Source organism: Typopeltis vanoorti, chromosome 6 (assembly GCF_054136105.1).
Source record: "Typopeltis vanoorti isolate ZY-2024b chromosome 6, IOZ_Tvanoo_1.0, whole genome shotgun sequence".
Classification (NCBI taxonomy): domain Eukaryota; kingdom Metazoa; phylum Arthropoda; class Arachnida; order Uropygi; family Thelyphonidae; genus Typopeltis; species Typopeltis vanoorti.
In genome coordinates, this window is record NC_143554.1 from 4,676,031 (window position 1) to 4,698,052 (window position 22,022).

The 22,022-nt window shown below is 35.4% G+C and overlaps 1 protein-coding gene across 1 annotated transcript in view; it reads left to right on the forward strand.

The window, feature by feature from the left end:
- LOC150105257 (116 kDa U5 small nuclear ribonucleoprotein component) overlaps nucleotides 1-22,022 on the forward strand; it is a 358,330-nt gene that overhangs the window by 144,904 nt on the left and 191,404 nt on the right. Inside the window, exon 11 of the mRNA XM_090394018.1 lies at nucleotides 8,784-8,975. Coding sequence (XP_090250144.1) covers nucleotides 8,784-8,975 — 192 coding nt within the window. The remainder of the gene's footprint in view (nucleotides 1-8,783; nucleotides 8,976-22,022) is intronic.

Sequence of the window (22,022 nt, forward strand, 5' to 3'; positions counted from 1 at the left end):
TCATTGCTTTCCAGCACACATCTCCCAGCTGGTATAGATGGGGTAGAAATGTTAATTTTTTATTAAATGTAGGTGCTAAGAACTTTGTTTCATCTGCAATTATTGCTTATTATAGTCATGATGAAGTTCTGGGTCATGATGAAGACTGTAGCAAAAATGCATGCAAATAGGCCTGTTTGGTTAACCCCCCCCCTTTTGTGTGTGTGTGTGTGTGTGTGTGTGTGTGTGTGTGTGTGTGTGTGTGTGTGTGTGTGTGTGTGTGTGTGTGTGTGTGTGTGTGTGTGTCTTATCCAAGAAAGATTTTAGTATGTCAATATACCAATGTGGACAGGCTAAGGATTTTTTCATAATTTTTATTATGTTTTTATTTTGTATATAGTTTGAAAATCCTGTTCTAGAGACCAAACATGGAATTATTTTGCTTCCATTAAGCTAGGCAGTGAAATCATTGTCACCTTTTTAAAAACATTCACAAACATCTATGCCTTGTGGTGGGATTCAAACCTGCAACCTGTTCATTTAGGAAGTGGATATGTTAACCACTTGGCCAACTAGATGCTACTAAGTGGATCATCTTTTCACCTATGTAGCACATAGGTGAAAAGATGATGAGTGACTTGCTGCAACCTATCTTTCAGTGTCCTTCATATAGTAAGGATGACAAAAGATACTAAAGTTATCTACAGGACTTTGCTTACACTAGAAGGACTCTCTTCTGTTATTGAACTAACTCTGTCTACAAATAATGTGGTATTTAATGCAAAACTTTCTAGTACTGTATTCTCTTGGAGCAAGGTTTAGGAGAGTGAATAGATCCCACTCATGTTTAGAAGGTTCAATTAGAAAATTTTTGATAAAAAAGGAGTGAGGTTCTCTGTCTCTAAAACGAAAGTTGTGTAAGTCTTTTAGTATATAACTGGCAAGCTCTATTGTACAATTTTTCCATGTCAAAGGAAACTGATACAGTGTGCTTGCTTTTTTTAGCTGATGGGTGTTCTCAGATGAATTGGTAGATGATCTGATAGAATGATAATTTCAGAAGCCAGATTACATTTTAGGAAGAAAAAAGTTTGTTGTTTTCTGGAAAAAAGACAAGAATCTACCCCTTCCTCCCAAGAACTTGCACAGGCAGATGGTCACAACTGTTGGATATTAATTTCTTGGAATTTTTGGATCATTGTCTGGCTTTAGAAAGGAAATAATAATTGCTCTCTGCCAGGTATCTGGAATTTCATCCTCACCAAAGATTTATAGAAAGAGCAGATGTTTGACCATATCTTAGTAGATCATCTGGTCCTGCAGTATTTAGTCACCATTTGAAGCAAAGCAGCTTTCAGTTCTTTCTTAAATGGCCTGGACATAATTTAGAGGCACCTTTACACATGGAAGAGAGAGTCTACATACTTCATCTTGATTTGTAACTTGAGGGGAGAAAGTATTTTTTTGTGTTACTTGCAGTAGGATTGTAACCTATAAGAACACACTGTTTGTCTGATAGTTAAGTTTCTTGTTGGAGAAAAGCTTCAGAGGAACAATGTTGTGAGCTCTTGTTAATAGTTTTGATCATCCACATAAGCATATCATCTACTCCTAGAATATGGAGTAAACAAAAAATATTAGCTTCTTCTTTACCCTGGGATGATTGGACAAGAAATGAGATCAGGTGATATATCCAAATCTTCCAGTATTCAGCTGGAGTACGAAAACTCGGAATTGTTTCACATTGAAAATAATTGTTTTGTTAAACCTGTACTTCAAGTTATCAAAATAAGGCTAATAGTAGCTACAACTAATGATGGCACTGATATAAAGGTAAAAATGGGAAGCCGATGGGTGCATTTATTACTACGTAAAGAAACTAAGGCAACAAAACAATTAAGAAAATTTTGAAATAGCAGAAACCTGATACGTGTCATAAGCCTCTCCTTCCTCCCCGCTGGAAAAGTCCTCATATCTCCATATATAAGTGTTAATGAACTCCATCAATGAGTTATAACCACGGAATACTAGTAATGAAACGAAAAGAATCATAATAGAAGAGAACTCATCCAATAATGAATTTTTTCATCATTGCATGTAGTGAGTGAGTAGGGATAAATAACATAGAGGATTGCTTCCAGTCTCCCTGCTTCTCTGGTAATGAAATGAAATTATTATGAAATGACTCCTCCATGGAGTCCCTAGACTGAAATGGCAGTAAATAAAGTGCTGATTATAGTGTCATGCAGTCCTCATTCCAGAAGCTTTTGCAATATAGAAACCATTAAGATTCAAGATTTATTTTATTTTTGTGACTTTCACCCATGAAAGGTTGTACCATATTTACTCGAATATAACTCGCACTTTTTCCCCAGAATTAAAGGTGAAAAATCAGTAAAACCCCGAAGTTACGCGGTAAGTGGGATCAACAAAAAGCACATAAGTCGAATTCGCGTAACTCGGTATAATTTTGCATGTAATTTATATATACAAACATACAATTGGGACCAAAGGTTTACAAAAACACCTATATTTTTTAAGAAATATAATCATAATTGTAGTTTTTCATACATAAAAAAGAAAGTTATTTCGATGTCGATGGTTTCATGAAATCTAATAGATTCGTCTGACGGCATAATGTCTTTTTCTTGTCACGCAAAATTTCTTCATAGCAAGCTAATGATTTTTTTATTCCTTACCTTTTGCCTTGTGGCTACAGTTCGTTCCTTGTTAGAATCTATGTCCTCCAAAATCTGTAAACCTTTCTGTTATGATTGTTCTTACTATGGATTCCTGTAGATCGAACTTCTTTGCTAGCTCACAAATTTTAATTCAGCCTTCAAAATCCTTAATAATTTTGAGTTTTGTTTCCAAAGTCAATGTTTTTCATTTCTTGCTAGCTGTAGAAGAATCGGACTTGCTTTTTTTGGATGACATTATTATTTTTTATGTGATAAAATTTTTATCAAGAAGATAACATTAAACAATCGCAAGGCTTGTAGACTATAAAAATCGTTTATGAATGGAGACCATGCGAAACACGTCAGTGCTTCTTCACAGCATGTGTGACACTGGTGAATGCTGCGAGCGCCTGAAAGATATGACTGGTGGTGAGGCGTGAAGCGAGACGGGAATATGTACATATAAGAAACCACGTAAGTTGGGGTGTGACTGTATGTACAGGGATTTTTAGAAAATAAAGTTTTTCAGAAAAAAATTAAATCGATGTCATTATAATTTATAATTGCTCACAATATTTATGAAATGAATGCATTTAAATTTTAATTATTAACGTTATTTACACGATCAGCACTCACCTTCAGCACACAATATATTTGAATCTTTAGCGACAATCATCATCATCATCATCAAATTCCTGCCATGTACCCTCAAGGGGTGTACAGGATATGATAGTACTACATGAAAAAATTACATCATTATCAATCTCCTATCTACAATTTTCCTCCAAATCAGTCTGTTACTTGTCAACACTCCAATATTATCAGATCTTATATTTCTATCATCCAAAGCACTTTGTACCATATCAATCCACCTATATCTTGGTCTTCCTCTCGGTCGTTTTCCTGCCAACCTGGCAGAGAACACTTGTTTTGCTAATCTTTCCTCGCCCATTCTGTTTAAGTGACCATACCACCTGAGATTAACTCTGCTAACGCATTCCTGGATGCTGACAATGTCAAGTTCTTTCCTAATATCCTCGTTTTTAATATGATACTGCCATTGATGCCATCTGTTCACGCCTATAATCTTTCTCAGGACTCTCATATCTGCAGTCTCTAGTCTTTGGTCAAGTGTTTTACTTCTGACCCAGCTCTCAGATCCATAAGTTAAAACTGGTTTGAACACTGTCTTGTATACAGCTAATTTAGTGTTCCGACTAATTTCTCTCTTATTCCATATTAATTTATTCAATTGACTTCCCACCATACCAGCTTTGCTGATTCTGTTGTCTATTTCTATATTTAATTTACCATCTTCAGTAAAAATCGTGCCTAAATAGCTGAAATGTTTTACTTGTTCCACAGGTTCTCCATTCACAACACAGTTGACATTTTCAATGATTCTGCCTATTTTCATTGTCTTTGTCTTTTTATTGCTGACCTTCATACCATATCTATTACAAGAGCTATTCAATTTAGTCAGAGAATCTTGCAGACTTGTAGCGGATTTATTTAGAAGTATAACATCATCCGCATAAAGCAAAGAGCTGACATTAACATCTCCAATTTTGATATCATGTTTAATACCACTCTCCTTCATAATGTGATCCATATAGATAATGAATAACAGAGGGGATAATGTACATCCTTGTCTCACACCAGATTTAACATTAAACCATCTTCCTGTACTTCCTTCAATTCGAACTGCTGACTTACAACTCAAATAAAGACTAAGTATTGCTTGATATAATGTCCCATTGACACCATATAACTGCAGCGTATTGAATAGCTTCTCTCTTGGCACCTTGTCATATGCCTTTTCCAGATCGACAAAACTTAAATACAGATCTTTGTTATATTCCCATGCTTTCTCGACTATTTGTCGTAAAGTGAAGATCTGATCCTGACAGCCTCTATTTGGCCTGAATCCAGCTTGTTCTTCACCAAGCTTTTCTTCCACAATTCTTCTCAACCGTTTCTCAAGTATACTTGCATAGATCTTGCCTGGAACACTAAGTAGGGAAATACCTCTGTAATTCTCACATGCAGTTTTATTTCCCTTTTTATATATGGGTACTATGAGAGCTCTACTCCAATCATCGGGAATTCGTCCCTCTGTCCAGGCTTTCTGAACTATGCAGTGCAGCCACTGTAAGACCCTTATACCACCATACTTCAGCATTTCTGGTCGAATATCATCTACTCCTGCTGCCTTTCCACATTTCAAGAATTTGATGGCTTTTTCTACTTCAAGTATGGATATGTATTCCTGACTGCATGCCTGGTCAGTGTTTTTTACCACTGTGCTGTTATCACTGCTTGTTTCATTTAGCAGTTTTTCAAAGTAATTACTCCATACTTCAAGGATATCTTTTTCTCCAGTTTTCATGTCACCTTTATCATCTCTAATTCCTTTTATAGCACTCTTTCCTCCATTCTTAAGCTTCTTCAACAACCTCCAGAATATTTTGCCACCTTCTTGATATTTATTTTCTATATTCTTGCCAAAGTTCTCCCATGACTTTTGTTTAGCTAGTTTTACAGTGTGTTTAGCATTCTTGCATTTGTCTCTATATTCTCTAAGAGCACAAGCTGACTTATTTGACAGGAACTTTTGGTATGCTTTCTTCTTTTCCTTCACTGCCTCTTTAACCTCCTGTGTCCACCAAGGAGTTCTGATTTTTTTATCCTTACAAACAACCTCACCACATGCCTCTCTGGCAGAATCAATGTTTTCTTCAGAGTTTGCTACTGAATCTCCAAGGTTTGATTCCTGTTCTCAAACTCTTTCATTTTTCCTTCAATAATCTTTGTGTATTTTAGTCTACAGCTCACATCTGAGAGCTGCTCAACTTTTATTCGCTTTAAAACTTTCTTACATGTTATTCTTTTCAATATGAAATTCAATTTTATCCTGCTCAAGACTAAATAGTGATCACTTCCAATTTCAAATCCTCTGTACACTCTGGTGTCCTGCACCAGGGAGAAAACATCACTATCAACAATAACATAGTCAATGAGACTTTTCTTATTCCTAGCCTCTTCTCTCCATGTGAATTTGTGCACATTTTTATGTTGGAACATGGTGTTAGTAATAACCAGTCCATGTCCTGAGCAGAAATCCAACAGACATTTGCCGTTATTATTAGCTTTGCTCTTTTCTCCAAATTTTCCCAAAATATTTTTGTATGTCTCACAATCATTACCTACTCTGCTATTTAGATCCCCAACAAGGACCAACTTTTCATTTTTCATTGTGTCAGTTGCTTTTTCTAAAGCCTCAAAAAATTCCTCCACTTCTACCTTAGTAGAACCTTCTGTGGGACCATAGGCACAAATAAGTCTCATTGTCCAGTTCCCCATTCTCATATTTGCCCACATTACTCTACTTGAGACTGACTGCCATTCAAGAAGATTAGCCTCGTATTTTGTGTTGAATACTATGGCTACTCCTTCTTTTCCTTGATTGTCATTGCCTGAATATAACATTTTGTATTTATTGCTCAGAAAGATCTCACCAGTTTTGGTCTTTTTTGTTTCAGTCACCCCTATTATGTCGATCTGGTACTTATCTAATTCCTCAGCTAGCTCCATTTCTTTGCCATTCAGGCTTCTTACGTTGATTGTACCGATCTTTAACTCTGGTGATGTTGAGTTGGGGTTTATTTTCAGATTTGTTCCAGTAGCTGACTTTTCGCTGTTTGCCCTGGTTCCCTGGCGAAAACAACGGGGGCCTTGTTTAACCGGGCGACGCCCCAGCCGGCATGAAATTTTGTCATGTTGTACCATCATTCTATATTTTGGTTTAACCAATAAGAATACAATTTGGTCGGCTAAATCCCAAATTGCCAGCCCATCCTCGTCCGTTCAGTATCCAAGTAGATACCCAACAGGGTGCACCACAAGAAGGTGAGGATTGGACATTAAGTCAGAAGCCCTGGTCGGTTCTCCGCATTCCTTTAAAGGCTATGTGGAGGTCTCCTCTCAGTTATACAGCTTTGACCCTTAAGCACCCCTCTTTAGCGACAATGCTTCTGTAATTAAATTAAAACAAACTGTGCATTGTTGCTTGTCCTTTTATCATTTCGGAATAAGAAGATCACCATGATTTAAAACAAAAAAACTGAAAATAAGCAACCAAGAATCTCCTATTCGCTTTTGCTACTTCCGGCTTCGAGAGCAGTTTTCTCATGTGTATTCATCTGTATTCCCATCCAGGGCATTAGAGATGCCGGTTTTAGAAAACTCTTGGCAGTTATTTCTGAAATCATGTTCCTAGCTCTCAAAATCAAGTTGCACAACAGTTCTAATGATGGTCTCTTAATCGTCCTTGCCAGAGTCAGGTCATAGCGTCGGCTGCCATCTACTCCATGTAGAATTTTCGTACGTAGTCTTTGAATGGTTCGTTGAGTGATACATCTAAGGGCTGTAGACAAGGTGTAAGACCACCAGAAATAATGGTCACGTCAGTCTTCACATCCGAAAGTCATTTTGCTATTTCAGGTCCTAAGTGGCTGCAGAAATTATCCTCCATGAGGAGCCGGGTGTCAAAATAAGACCTTTGGCTGTTTGTCCCAAACTGTTCTAATCCAATCTTGAGCCATTGATGTCCATCCATACTTTTTATTGAACTCTTACATGAATTTCAGGAGGAAATTTCTCCTTCGGCATTATTTTCCTTTTGAATATTACATAAGGAGGAAACTTTCTTCCACCTGCAGTAATTGCAAGAATGATGGTGCATCTCTGTTTTTCACTTCCAGGTTTGTGTGTGTGTGTGTGTGTGTGTGTGTGTGTGTGTGTGTGTGTGTGTGTGTGTGTGTGTGTGTGTGTGTGTGTGTGTGTGTGTTATCACACTTTTTTCTGTTATTGTTGTTTGATGCAGCATGTTGAAAGTGATGGGTGTTTGATCGGCATTGGCTATTTGTGATAACATTTAGTTATTGCTCTTCCTAAGTTGAATCACATAGCAATGAAAATCCATCACTTTATCCTCGAAATCTTTCGTCATTCTTTGGCAAAGGTATGTCCTTCGACAAAGGGAAATACTTTTCCTCTTCATGAATCTCATGATCCAGTCTTGGCTCACTTTCATTAACAGAAGATCACACAACTCAACAACATGTCAACATTCACTATTTCTTAAAGTTTTAAACTTTTTTTTCATGTTTGAAGTATAAGTGAAACTTTAATTTCTTTCTCTTAAAGTCCAAAGTGTGTGATATACGCAAGGGCAAGTTATATTTGAGTAAATACGATATTATAATTTATAATACATTGGTATCATGGTTGGGCTGTGGGTGTTTTTATATTTCTATATAGTGAAAAAAAAAATATTTTGTATTTTTATTTCTGTTTACAAGCCAGAAACCCTGCTCTAGAGACCAAATACTTTTCAAGTAACTTCAGGCCTCCAGTAAGCAGGGTGCTTGTCTCACACTGGATGAAGAAATTCATCTCCTACCTGAAGGTAGTCATAAACATACATGCCATGTATGTTTATGTTTGGAAAGCAGATATGCCATTCAGGCCAGCAACCATCTCTTTTAGATATTGATCTCCATGCTGATGTTCTGATCATATGTTTGATACAAGAAAGTTCCATATTCAAAAAGATCTCTCTCTCTCTCTGATGATTTAGGTATCAGATGATGTCTAAATTACTGCATAGCTTTAGTCATTCATTGGATTTTGTAAGGAATGAAGATGTGGAGATTGTTCATTACATGTAACCAGTATGATACACAGATCAAAGTAGAAAATATGGAAAAGCATATGAAATATTTAAAGTTACTGGAGGGGGGGGGATCTTCTAGAGGTGGGAGATTCAGGGAGACTTAAGGATGAAAGCTTGGGTGTGAAAAGTAGAATTTTGCATGTAGGTGGTGGGGGGAGGAAGGAAAGAAAATGTAATTCATTCAAGAGGTACGGTGTAAATGATGCTGAGTACATTGCCTCAAATAAATTCAATAACCATACAATAGTCACTGAGACAACTTCAAGTAAATATCACAGAACTCAGATAATTATATATCATGATTTTGATGTTTTTGATATTTATGTATGGTTTTGAACATCATGTTATAGCATGTTACTGATTATGTTTTCATCTTTTATTAACAGCATGTATGGTGAGGAATATGGACATCCTGTAATCTCTCCTATTATTGGAAATGTTTGCTTTGCTAGTTCCCAGTATAGCCTTTGTTTTACACTGAGGTCGTTTGCGAATTTATATGCACAATCTTATGGAGGAATTAATGCAAATGAATTTGCCCGAAGGCTATGGGGAGATATTTATTTTAACAGTAAAACGTAAGTTTGTTTATTACTTAAATAGTTTTATTTCATCTTTTTAAAAACATATATTAGTTTTGCATCATAGTGCCACTACTTTTTTTTTTTTTTTTACTTTGTCTATTTATGTATTTTCACTTGTATTTTTAATAAGACTTTATTAAATTCTCTCTGTTCTTCTAATGAAAAAAATTTATTATTGAAGTTTGCAAACCTTTTTACTGGGAATCTGGTCCAATACTTGGATACTTATCTTTGCACAGCTGATTATAAGCTAGAAACAGTTGCTTTTTTGAACTGTAAGGGACATTTTGATTTAACAGAATTCAGGAATTTCATGATCATCATTAATAAAATAAGATTTATAAGTCTCATCATCATCAAATGATATGTACCCTCAAGGGGTGTACAGGATATGATAGTACTGCATGAAAAACTGGTAATTGGTAATTAGTTTACGGAATTAACAATGCATATAAAGTATATTAATTAAAGGTAACTTTAATGAATAACTTCTATATTTCGGCAACGTCACATTGCCATCTTCAGGAACATAAAGATATGATATGTGCACGCAGGCACTAACACAAAGCAAATGAGGAAGAAAGCAAGAAACTAATATTCTTCCTAAAGTCCTAATGGTGCCCTCTTGCGGGCTAATTTGGTAGTCTTGGCAGTTTGGCTGAAGTTCTCATAATGTAAGTCTCCCAAATTTGGGGTAGTTTCATGCACCCAAATTTGTTGAGGTTAGGAACGTTTTTTAGAGCTGCTGAAGATTCTTTGAATAATCTTTCGTATTTAAACTTGCTGCAATGAATTATTTTTGTTTTCTTCCAACGAATTTTATGGTGGGTATCTAAGGCATGGTCTGCCAGCCCAGAGTGGCTGTACTGGTGAAACCGGATGTAGTCTTGGTGTTCTGAAATCCTGATATTTGTTGTTCTGCCTGTTTGGCCAAAGTAGGACAGTTTGCAGCTGCAAGGGACCTGGTATACACCAGGTAGGTCTAGGGGGGGTGGTTGGTCTTTGGTAGAGCGGATAATTAGATTTCTGCTTTGAAATGAAACTTATATGAATAAGTTTCATTTCAAAGCAGAAATCTAAGAATTGCAGTTTCAAATATTTCACCTGATATTGACTTTTTGTGTAGCAGTATTGAAACACATTAAATTGTTATTAAACTTCTTTTATGTTTTTAATTATTTCTTTATTACTAATCATTTTACTTTTCATGTGCTTGTACTGCAAATGTACAATAACAATATATCTATCTATAAAAATATGAGATAATGTGCCATGTCAAATATGTATGTAAGATGCTAAAAATGTAATATTTGCATTTGCTTTTTGCAATATTCGCTGTGCATGTTTTGTATTGAATATAAATTTGTGTTGTATTGGCCATGGTTGGCACTTTCAGACCACAGGTTATTGGTATTAGTGAATCATGGTTGACTGTAGATGATATAGCTAGTGGGATTGAATATGATGGGTATAGTGTGTTCAGGAATGACAGGGAGAATAAAATGGGGGGAGGAGTATTGTTGATGATAGCTGATGAGCTGCAGCCAAGGAGAATAGAAGTTGAATTGCAGGATAGAGAAAAGAGCACATTTGAGGCCATTTGGTGTGAGATTGTGGCTAGCAGAACTAAATATACAATTGGGTGCTGCTATAGACCAGGTGATGGAAAAGATGGTGGTTGACAGTATGCACAAGCAAATAGAAGAAATGAGTGGAAGGAGGGTAATTATTATGGGAGATTTCAACTATGGTCGCATTGATTGGAGTGAGGAGAGGACACATGGGAGGATGGAATTGGATTTTATGCGGTTATTAAGGGATAACTATCTGTGACAGCATGTAATGGAAAATACTAGGGGTCAGAGAGTGCTTGACCTAGTAATTGCATCTGAGGATTTGACTGTAATGAATATGACCACATTGCCACCAATTTGTGAGAGTGATCATAGGGTCTTGACTTGGGAGGTGGCTAAAGGTTTGGAATTTTCAATTAAGACAGGGTACATGTGGAATTATCGGGCTGGAAAGTATGACAAGCTTAGGAGTTTGATTGGTTCAGTGCCATGGCATGTACAACTGCAAGGACTAGAAGTTGATAGTGCATGGGAGGTAGTTAAGAAGTGTTTGTATGAAGCAGTGGCTGACTGTATACCTAGAGTCCGAATAATAAATCAAGTAGGGGTTAAATGGATGAATAACACCATTAAGCTTGAGCTGCAAAAAAAGAAACAACTATGGAGGGAATTTAAGGAGAAAGGTGACCGGCAGGCACATGAACGGTATAAAGTGCAGGCCAGAAGGGTAACGAGTGTGGTAAGAAAAGCAAAAAAGGATTACGAAAGAACATTGGCCATGCAGGCTAAAGAGAATCCTAAACAGTTTTTTAGATATGTAGCAAGTAAAAGGAAAAATGTACATGGTAGAATGATTTTAAAGAATGACGATGGTAGGGAGGTAACTGAATCAGTTGATATAGTTGAGTTACTGAGTGAGCACTTTGCAAGAATATATCATCCAGGTGGTGACATTGCAGAAACGAATAAACCAGTAGATTATACGGGAATTGTGGTGAATGAAGTGGAGGTGAGTAGTCTATTGCATAACCTCAATGTCAATACATCTGTGGGATTGGATGGTATACCAGCTCATGTCGTATGAGAAGCAGCTAAAGAATTGTCAGTACCCTTGACCATTTTGTTTAATTTGAGTCTCGGGTCTGGGTTAGTCCTGAGGGGGTGGAAAGAGGGGAAAATCGTTCCACTGCATAAAGGTGGTTCCAAGACTGCTGTTGTAAATTACCGACTGATTAGCATATCAGGAATCATTGTCAAGGTCTTAGAGAAATTAGTCAAGAAAATACAGGATTGGATAGATGAAAATGGGATATTGTATGGGGGACAACATGGTTTTGTGAAGGGTAGATCATGTCTCAGTAACTTGCTCACGTTTTATAACACAGTGACGGCTGAACTGGATAGGGGTAATGGGTTTACAGTGATACTACTGGACCTTGCCAAGGCCTTTGACAGGATACCACATGGAACCCTAATCAGTAAACTGGAGCAGATGAGGATAGATATAGTGTTGGTGAGATGGATAGGAGGGTGGTTGAAGGAGAGATACCAGAGAGTGGTTTATTCAGGAGTGGAGTGACTAGTGAAACGGCTTGTGACTAGTGGTGTGCCGCAAAGCTCTGTTCTTGGACCACTGCTTTTCAATTTGTTCATCAATTATATAGGAAAGGATTTGAGAGGAAGTGTTCACTTGTTTGCTGATGATGCAAAGTTGGGTAGAGCAATTGTGAGTGCACAGGATGTCAAAATTTTACAGGATGATTTGGATAGTTTGGAGGACTGAGCTAGGAAAAATGGATGTCAATTTAATGTGGCAAAGTGTAAGGTTATGCACTTTGGGGTGAAAAGAGCAGCAGTATATCGCATTGGTGGAACCGTACTCCAGGAGATTGAGGCCAGGGATTTGGGAGTGTTGGTGGATAGGGAATTGACGTTTAGGGGGCACATTGCAAAAGTGACTAAATCAGCTCATCAAATCACTTGGCTTCTGAAAAATACTTTAACATGCAGAGACAAACAAGTTGTTGTTCCTCTGTATCGAGCCTTGATAAGACCCCATCTGTACTACTGTGCCCAGTTATGGGCACCAGGGTTTCTTCGTGATGGAGAGGAAGTGGAGAGGATCCAGAGACGAGTGACCAAGATGATAGCAGGTCTGTGGAATGAACCTTATGAGAATAGGTTGAAGATTTGTGGGTTGCTGAAATTGGTCGATAGGCGAAGGAGGGGTGATATGATTAAGACATTCAAATTACTGAAGGGTTTCTATAAGATTGATCCAGAAGATATTTTTGAAAATATGACTGGTGGTGGGAGGACTAGGGGCCATGCATAGAAGCTGGGCAAGAGCGTGGTTGACAAGGGTGTTAGAGCTAGGTTTTTTACTTGGAGGGTGGTGAATGAGTGGAATAAGCTTCCAGAGTCTGTTGTGGATGCTGCGACCGTGAATGAGTTCAAGGCAAGGTATGATAGATACTGTGTGAATGTCGAATAGTTGTTCTTGACATGATGTTAGGGCCTCCCTCGATGTCTGTCGACTCCTTGGAGTTGCCCGGAACAATAATAATAATAATAATAAATGCAATAAATATTATAATAATATATGTCTATATTATGTTTTTTTTTTTTTTTTTTGAGGAGGGGGCCGTGAAATATTTTAATTTTTCCAAAGGGGGCCCTGACATCCAGAAGTTTGGGAAGCACTGTTCTAAGGCACTTTTTACTGTATCAATCCACTTATATCTTGGTCTTCCTCTGGGTATTTTTCCTGCAAACCTGGCAAAGAACACTTGTTTTGCTAATCTTTCTTCTCCCATTCTGTTTAAGTGACCATACCACCTGAGATTAGCTCTGCTAACAATATTAAGTTCTTTCCTAATATCCTCGTTTTTAATATGATATCGCCACTGATCCATCTGTTCAGCCCTTTAATCTTTCTCAGGACTCTCATATTTGTGGTCTCCAGTCTTTGGTCAAGTATTTTATTTCTAACCCAACATTCAGATCCATAAGTTAAAATTGGTTTGAACACTGTCTTATATACAGCTAATTTAGTGTTCCGACTAATTTCTCTCTTATTTCATATGAACTTATTCGGTTAACTTCCTACCATAATACTTTTGTTGATTCTGTTGTCTATAAAAACTCTGCTATTATCACTGTAAGATCCCTCTCGTCAGGACGAACATTGAACACAGGATTTTCCAACAAAATCGAAGTGCACAATGTTCCGTAATATGTTACAATTAACAGAAAAATGCAATTAGATATTATTATTATTATTATTATTATCTTAGACTCTGCTATTAATGGCTCAGTTAAGTAAGTTTCAATGCGGTTAGTAATTGGAAGGGGACCAATCGTTCGATGCTGTTGGCACACTCTCCCTCGATGAGTCTTTGGACTCCCTGGAAGTGTCAAATAATAATAATAATAATAATTTCATATTCAATTTACCACCTTCACTAAAAATCGTTCCTAAGTAGCTGAAATGTTTTTGAATAACTCTTGTCATAGATTTGGTATGAAGGTCAGCAATAACAAGATAAAGACAATGAAAATAGGCAGAAGCACTGAAAAGATCAACTGCATTTTGAATGTAGAACCTATAGAACAAGTAAAACATTTCAGTTACTTAGGCACAATTTTTAGTTAAGATGGTAAATTAAAATGCCAATATCATATTAAAAAAGGATATTATGAAAGAACTTGACATTGTCAGCATCCAGGAATGCGTTAGCAGAGTTAATCTCAGGTGGTATGGTCACTTAAACAAAATGGGCGAGGAAAGATTAGCAAAACAAGTGTGTTCTGCCAGGTTGGCAGGAAAACGACCCAGAGGAAGACCAAGATATAGTGGATTGATACGGTACAAAGTGCCTTAGACAATAGAAATATAAGATCTGATAATGTTGGAGTCTTGACAAGTAACAGACTGATTTGGAGGAAAATTGTAGATAAGAAGTTACTAATGATGTAAATTTTTCATGTAGTACTATCATATCCTGTACACCCCTTGAGGGTACATGTCAGGAATTTGATGATGATGATGGTAAATTAAATATGGAAATAGACAACAGAATCAATGAAGCTGGTATGGTAGGAAGTCAACTGAATAAATTTCTATGTAATAAGAGAGAAATTAGTCAAAACACTATATTAGCTGTATACAAGACAGTGTTCAAACCAATTTTAACTTATGGATCTGAGAGCTGGGTTACAAATAAAAACACTTGACCAAAGACTGGTCAAGTGTTTAAACATTAAAGGGGAAGATTAAAGGGCTGAACAGATTGGCATGAGTGGCAGTGTCATGTTAAAAACGAGGATATTAGGAAAGAACTTAATATTGTTAGCATCCAGGAATGTGTTAGCAGAGCAAATCTTAGGCAATATGGTCACTTAAACAGAATGCAAGAGGAAAGATTAGCAAAACAAGTATTCCTTTTCAGGTTAGCAGGAAAAATAAAAGACTCAGAGGAAGACCAAGATATAGATGGATTGATACAGTAAAAAGTGCCTTAGAAGATAGAAATATAAGATCTGATAATGTTGAAGTCTTGACAGGTAACAGATTGATGTGGAGGAAAATTGTAGATAGGAAGTTGGTAATGGTGTAAATTTTTCATGCAGTACTATCATATCCTGTACACCCCTTGAGGGTACTTATCAGGAATTTGATGATGATGAGAATTATAAAACTTATTTAATTAATCATGATCATGAAATTCCTGATGCATGCTCATGGAGTGTTACACTTACAGGGTGTACAAGATACTATGATGGTAATGCGTGATTAAGTTTGCATTATTACTAGATCTGGGTCATCATTTGGATCTTTTTCCTGCCATCCTTGCATCAAACTTTTTTTTCTTCTAGTTTCTAGTTTTTCTAATTCCACCTAGATCTGGGTCATCATTTGGAGCTTATTTTTACTACTGTCTTTGCATCAAACATTGTTTTTTTTTTTCTAGTTTCCTTTCTTTCTCTCTCTTCATTTGTTTAAGTGACTATATCACCTTAAATTTAGTTCCATACACACACTTGGATGCTTACAATGCTGAGTTCATTTCTAATATCCTCATTATTATTATAATTCTGCTACTGATGCTATCTCTTCACTACTCTAATTGGTCTTTGATGAACTGTTTTAATTGCTGGATAGGTTAACATTTGTTTGTACACTGCTTTACTTTCTGGTAATTTGATGCTTTGACCAATTTCTGTCTTATTCTCTATGCATTTATTGAACTTGCTCCCCATTATACCAACTTTATTTATTCTGTTAAGTATTTCCAAATTTAGTTTCCAAGCTATTGTATTTAAATAGCCAAAATGTTTTACTTTTCTCTAAGTTTTCATAGTGGTGAGAATGCAGTTGATGTTGGCAGTTTTCATAATTTTTTCCTTTTTGGTGCTGATCTTCAAACTAAATTTGCCTTTATTCAGTTAAAGGACTCTAATGAATCATACTTCATTTATTACTTGTATGACATCATCTGCATGTAGTAAAGAGTTAAGTTTAACTGAGTTTAATAATAATAATAATAATAATAACAGAATAGGTAGCAGTCACATTTGACTTACATTTGATTTTACATCAAACAATGTTCTAGTACATCCTTCACTTTTCTCAGCTAACTTATAACTTGAGTATAGACTAGTAGATGCTCACCATAGTGAACCCATATGGACTAGAGAAATAGTTTGTTATAATATAAGGTTATAACATATAGACACATTTACAAAAGAATATTATATTTTAATTTGCCAAATATTTCAGTCTGAAAATTACAGACTATCTTTGGTGGCTACATAGGAACAGTTTTTCACAAGGTGGAATACCAACAATTGATCATTCAAAAGTAGAACAAGCCAAATGATGTTATATCACTAAGCATTAAAGAGAGGAAAAAACATTTTTTATCAGAGTAATGATTAAATTAAAGATATTAATTCACAAATTCATATAATAATCTTAATTTATAAATAACATTAGACTAATGTAAGAATTAAAATTCTTAATTTAAAAAAAAAATTATCTTTAATGTGTTATCCTGATTAAACTCTGAAAAGAGTACACAACATCTGTTCGATTCTTACAAGCCAATCCAAAACAACAAAGATTCAATACGTCGAGTTCCAATTCCTTATATTTCTGGGATTTCAGAACCAGTTTCAAGAATTCTGAAGAAATATGATTTAGCATCCATTTATATACTTATTAACAAAATATCCACCTATTTCCCCTCTTCTAAAGATGAACGCTCAACTATGTCTCTGCCTGGTGTGTATCAAGTTCCTTGTAGCTGCAATCTGTCCCATTTTGGACAAACAGGATGCTCTATAGAAAAAAGAATTCAAGAGCTTCAATCATACATTCAGCACAACAAATCCGATAAGTCTGGATTGGCTCGGCACGGAATAGAGACAAGCCACAACATCCTCTGGTCCAAGACTCGCCTCCTACACAGATGTCGTTATAAATTTGAACGTCTATTTAAAGAAAGTGCCGAGGCCTTACTTCAACGCTCTAACTTGAATCGAAATGACATTATATCTTTATCAAAAATATGGGAAAGTTTAATCAGGATAACACATTAATATATAATTTTTTTTAATTAAGAATTTTAATTCTTACATTAGTCTAATGTTATTTATAAATTAAGATTATTATATGAATTTGTGAATTAATATCTTTAATTTAATCATTACTCTGATAAAAAAAATGTTTTTTCCTCAATTTAATGCTTAGCGATATAACATCATTTGGCTCGTTCTACTTTTGAATGAGCAATTGTTGGTATTTCACCTTGTTAATAACTGTTCCTATGTAGCCACTGAAGATAGTCTGTTATTTTCAGATTGAAATATTTGGCAAATTAAAATATAATAGTCTTGTGTAAACGTGTCTATATGTTATAATCTTAATGTCACAAGTTTCTCTAAAGAATCATTATATAAGGTTGTTTTCTATAGTGAATTGAGGGGGGAAAAAAGATTGCTCTTCGTCTCATTCTAATGATATGAAGTAAGAAAGAAAGAAAGTTACCAAAGTGAATGTCAATGCTTCTTGAGAAAGCATTGGCATTCACTTTGGTAACTATCTATTCTTGAACTTATCTCAGACTAAATTTTAGTATATTTGTTGGGATCATGGTTTCCCCCATCCAAACACTTAAATTGGTCCTTAGTTTACCCCCCCTCCCCTCCCCCACCATGAATAGGTTAGGTTAGGTGCATTAATTAGTATACTCTGCAAGACTGGACAAAACATTTATGTATTTAGCATAATTAGTGACAAAGAATGCAACTTGCAACTAGAAAGCATGGAATTAAGTTTTTTTGCAGTGTGATAAGGGTATGCTGACTACATATCCCTACAATTAGACATCCACGGAAATGTAAATGCATAATAACAGTTGGATTATATTTAGTTTTAACTTACTTTCTAAAAGATAACTATAATTTTATGAATTTTTATATTGATAACAGAAATGATATATAAAGAGGTAAATGAAAAACACAAACTGAAACAATGTTAGAATAAATACAGAATAAAGAAACAGAATACCCTATCATCTACAACTGCTACTTATTAACTTAGGCAGTAAGTCAGCTTTGATAATGATAATTTAACTTTATCCATAAAGTTGTTATGGATACAGTTCTTTCTTTATCCATAATGTTAACACTCTAAATCATTATTTGATGAAAACCATACACTTTAATTCCTTGCCTTATGAAATGAATGTATTTTGGATGCCTAGTTTCACTTATCTATGAAAGAAGAATATTTCAAATAAGTATCATCCATTTGAACACCTGGCATATAAAAGCAAGTTAAGATTTTCCTTCATTAAATCTTTTTAAAGAAATCAATTAATGAGATAGCTTCTTGTTTATACTTTATTAATGTTTAATAAGTTTAAACTTATTATTCAGTTAAAAAGTTTAAACTAAAGTTATTTAGTTTAAACTTGTTTATGTTTATAAGTATTGAAATATTGCCATGTCAGAATTGTTTACATTAAAAGAGTAAGGCCCACTGTTTTCATCAGGGAACTAGGGCAGACAAAAGTCAGCTGCTGGAACGAACTCCAATGCAACAGCTAGAAGAAGAATAAACCCAACATCAGAATAGCTAAAGATAGGAACCATCAATATAGGAAGTAATATCTTCTGGTACTTTTCAGAAGTACTAGAAAAGTACCACGTGAACATAATTGGCATTACTGAGACAAAGAATATAGGAACAAATGAGATCTTACTAAATAATAAGTATAGGTTGTTATATTTGGACAAAGATAATCAAGGAAAGGAAGGAATAGTGATAATATTCAACACCAAACATGAAGATAAAGTTTTTGATTCGAAGGCAGTTTCAAGTAGATTTATGTGGGCAAACTTCAAAATGGGAAATGGATAGTGAAACTTATTTGTAACCCATAGTCCCACTGAAGGTTCTACTTATGATTCTGCTATTGATGCCACCACTCTAATTGATCTTTGATCAATTATTTTAATTGTAACTCAGCTCTTGAATGCATAGGTTAAAACTTCTTTGAAGTGAGGGAATTTTTTGAATCATTAGCACAAGCAGCTGACATAAAGAAAATGAAAAAAGTGGTCCTTATAGAGATCTAAACAGCAGAATAGGAGATAAATCCCACCTGGCATATCAGAACATTTTGGGAAAATTTGGAGAACAGGGGCAAAGCTGATAATAATGGTAAGTATTTGCTGGATTTTGGCTCAGAATATGGACTGGTCATTACTAATACCAGGCTCCAACATAAAGATGTACACAAGTTCATGTGGAGAGAAGATGCAAGAAATAAGATAAGCCTCATTGACTATGTCAATGTTGATAGTGATATCTTCATGCTGGTTCAGGATATAAAAGTGAACAGAGGATCTGAAATTGGAAGTGACCATCACTTAGTTCTGAGTAGGATAAAAATGAACATTACGTTGAAAAGAACAGTATGTAATAAATAGTGATTTTCTTTCTTGACTACTTGTATAATAACTATAACACTTTTTTTGAATGTTAGTCAAGTAAGTTTTAATTTATCGTCCTACATGTTTCACCAATTTTTGCTATCGGCATCTTCAGGGAATACAATTGGTAAGCAATATGAAGCTAACAGACTAGGTTTTAACTGTCAGTTCTAATTCATACAAAATTAGTATTGTGCAAGACAAAGTGCGTGTCTCGGGAACATGATTTATTTGTTACGAGACATAATGTAATTGGTGTGAAAGTTCATTTCTTTGATGTTTAGTGATCTAATTAAAGCTTTCCAAATTTCTGGTAGGATTAGACCTTGATTCTTATTTAGGTTTCCTGTTGAATGGGTGACCGTAGCAGCTCCTTGAAGGTTCTAGAATGGTAGTTCTCTTCTATATAGGGCATATAACTCTTATCCCACTCAATGAGATGGTTGGTAGAGGCAAAGTGGCAAGAAAGACCAGAAATATCTTGTCCGTTGTTTCTGACATATCCTATGTGCTCCTTCTGTCTCGTTTCAAAGCTTCTAGAGCTCTGACCAACGTAACTAACACCACAGGAGCAAGGTATATTATATACTCCAGAGTACTTGTAGAATGGATGAGGGTCTTTCGGTGATCGTAAAAATTTCCTAATAGTATTGACCGGCTTGAATGCTACAATAATATTGTGTGGATTTAGAAGGATAGCCAATTTTTTGGAAATGCTGCTGACAAATGGAACAGTAATGGTACTGATCTATTGGAGGTCATCACGTTGTCTTTGTGGTATATCCGAAAAGAGAATCTTGTTTTAGAGTCTTTTTGGATAACCATTTAAAGATAGTTCTCTGGATATTGTAGTTAATTCCATTTGTAGGTCATTCTTATCTGTTGTGTACTGTATAGCTCTTTTCTTAAGCATGTGGATAATGCTAAGTTTCTGGGATATATGATGTGACGAGTTGAAATGGAGGTAACGTCCAGTATTTGTAGGTTTTCTATACGCAGACAGGTTGATATTGTTATTGGTTTGTTTCTTTATTAGGATGTCTAGGAATGAAAGTTTTTCAATTTCTACTGTGAATTTGGTGGTATGGTAGAAACTATTGATTTGGTTGAGATAATCCATTAGTTCTTCTTTCGTATGATTCCAAATGATAAAGATGTCATCAACATATCTGTACCAAGTTTTTGGTTTTGGGGCAATTTGAGATAAGATTTTATCCTCTAGGTCTTCCATGAATAAGTCAGCACAAGAAGGAGAGAGGGGGGCTGTAGCAATGAGATGACTTTTTCTAAGTTGCAGATGAACTCTATTTTAGGAATAGCAGTAGGTTTTAAGGCAAAATTGAATCCTTTTTTGAGAATTGAGATCTCAGGTTTTGTTAAAATGTGTTTAGATAGGTTTATTATCACTTGGTTATCTGGTAGAGACAGTTTAGAGTTAATGTAATTATCATACAGCAAGTTGAATTTATCAATTTGCGTCTTTTTTTTTATTATCTAAAAGTTGCCAGGTCTCTACATCAAGGTTATTAGAGTTGTCTGTGAACAGGTCATAGCATTGTGAGTCTATTTGGCTGAGCAAGGTTCTCGTATCGAAAATTCTTTCTCAGAGAAGGGCAAATGAAGTTCGGTGGTAAATAATATTAGCTTTTTTTGTTTTAAAATGTTGTGTGAGACAAAGAAATTTTGGGATAACGTTATTGTCTCGACATCTTTTTAAAAAAGTCGGATGGTTTAAACAACTAGCCTTTTTGCATTTTAAACCTTCAAGATTGCATACCTTTCGTTTAGTGATCTCGCCGATCCTGTTCATAGTGTGATTTTCTTTCTTGACTACTTGTATAATAACTATAACACTTTTTTTGAATGTTAGTCAAGTGAGTTTTAATTTATCGTCCTACATGTTTCACCGATTTCTGCTATTGGCATCTTCAGGGAATACAATTGGTAAGCTATATGAAGGTAACAGACTAGGTTTTAACTGAGAGTTCTAATTCACACAAAATTAGTATTGTGCGAGACAAAGCGCATGTCTCGGAAACATGATTTATTTGTTATGAGACATAATGTAATTGGCGTGAAAGTTCATTTCTTTGATGTTTAGTGATCTAATTAAAGCTTTCCAAATTTCGGGTAGGATTAGACCTTGATTCTTGAGCAAGGTATATTATATACTCCAGAGTACATGTAGAATGGATGAGGGTCTTTCGGTGATCTTAAAAATTTCCGAATAGTATTGACCGGCTTGAATGCTACTCTAATATTGTGTGGTTTTAGAAGTATAGCCAATTGTGATGTCTGTATATAGAAAGCCTACGAATACTGGACATTACCTCCATTTCAACTCATCACATCATATATCCCAGAAACTTAGCATTATCCATATGCTTAAGAAAAGAGCTATACATCACACAACAGACCAAGATGACTTACAAAAAGAATTAACTACAATATCCAGAGAGCTATC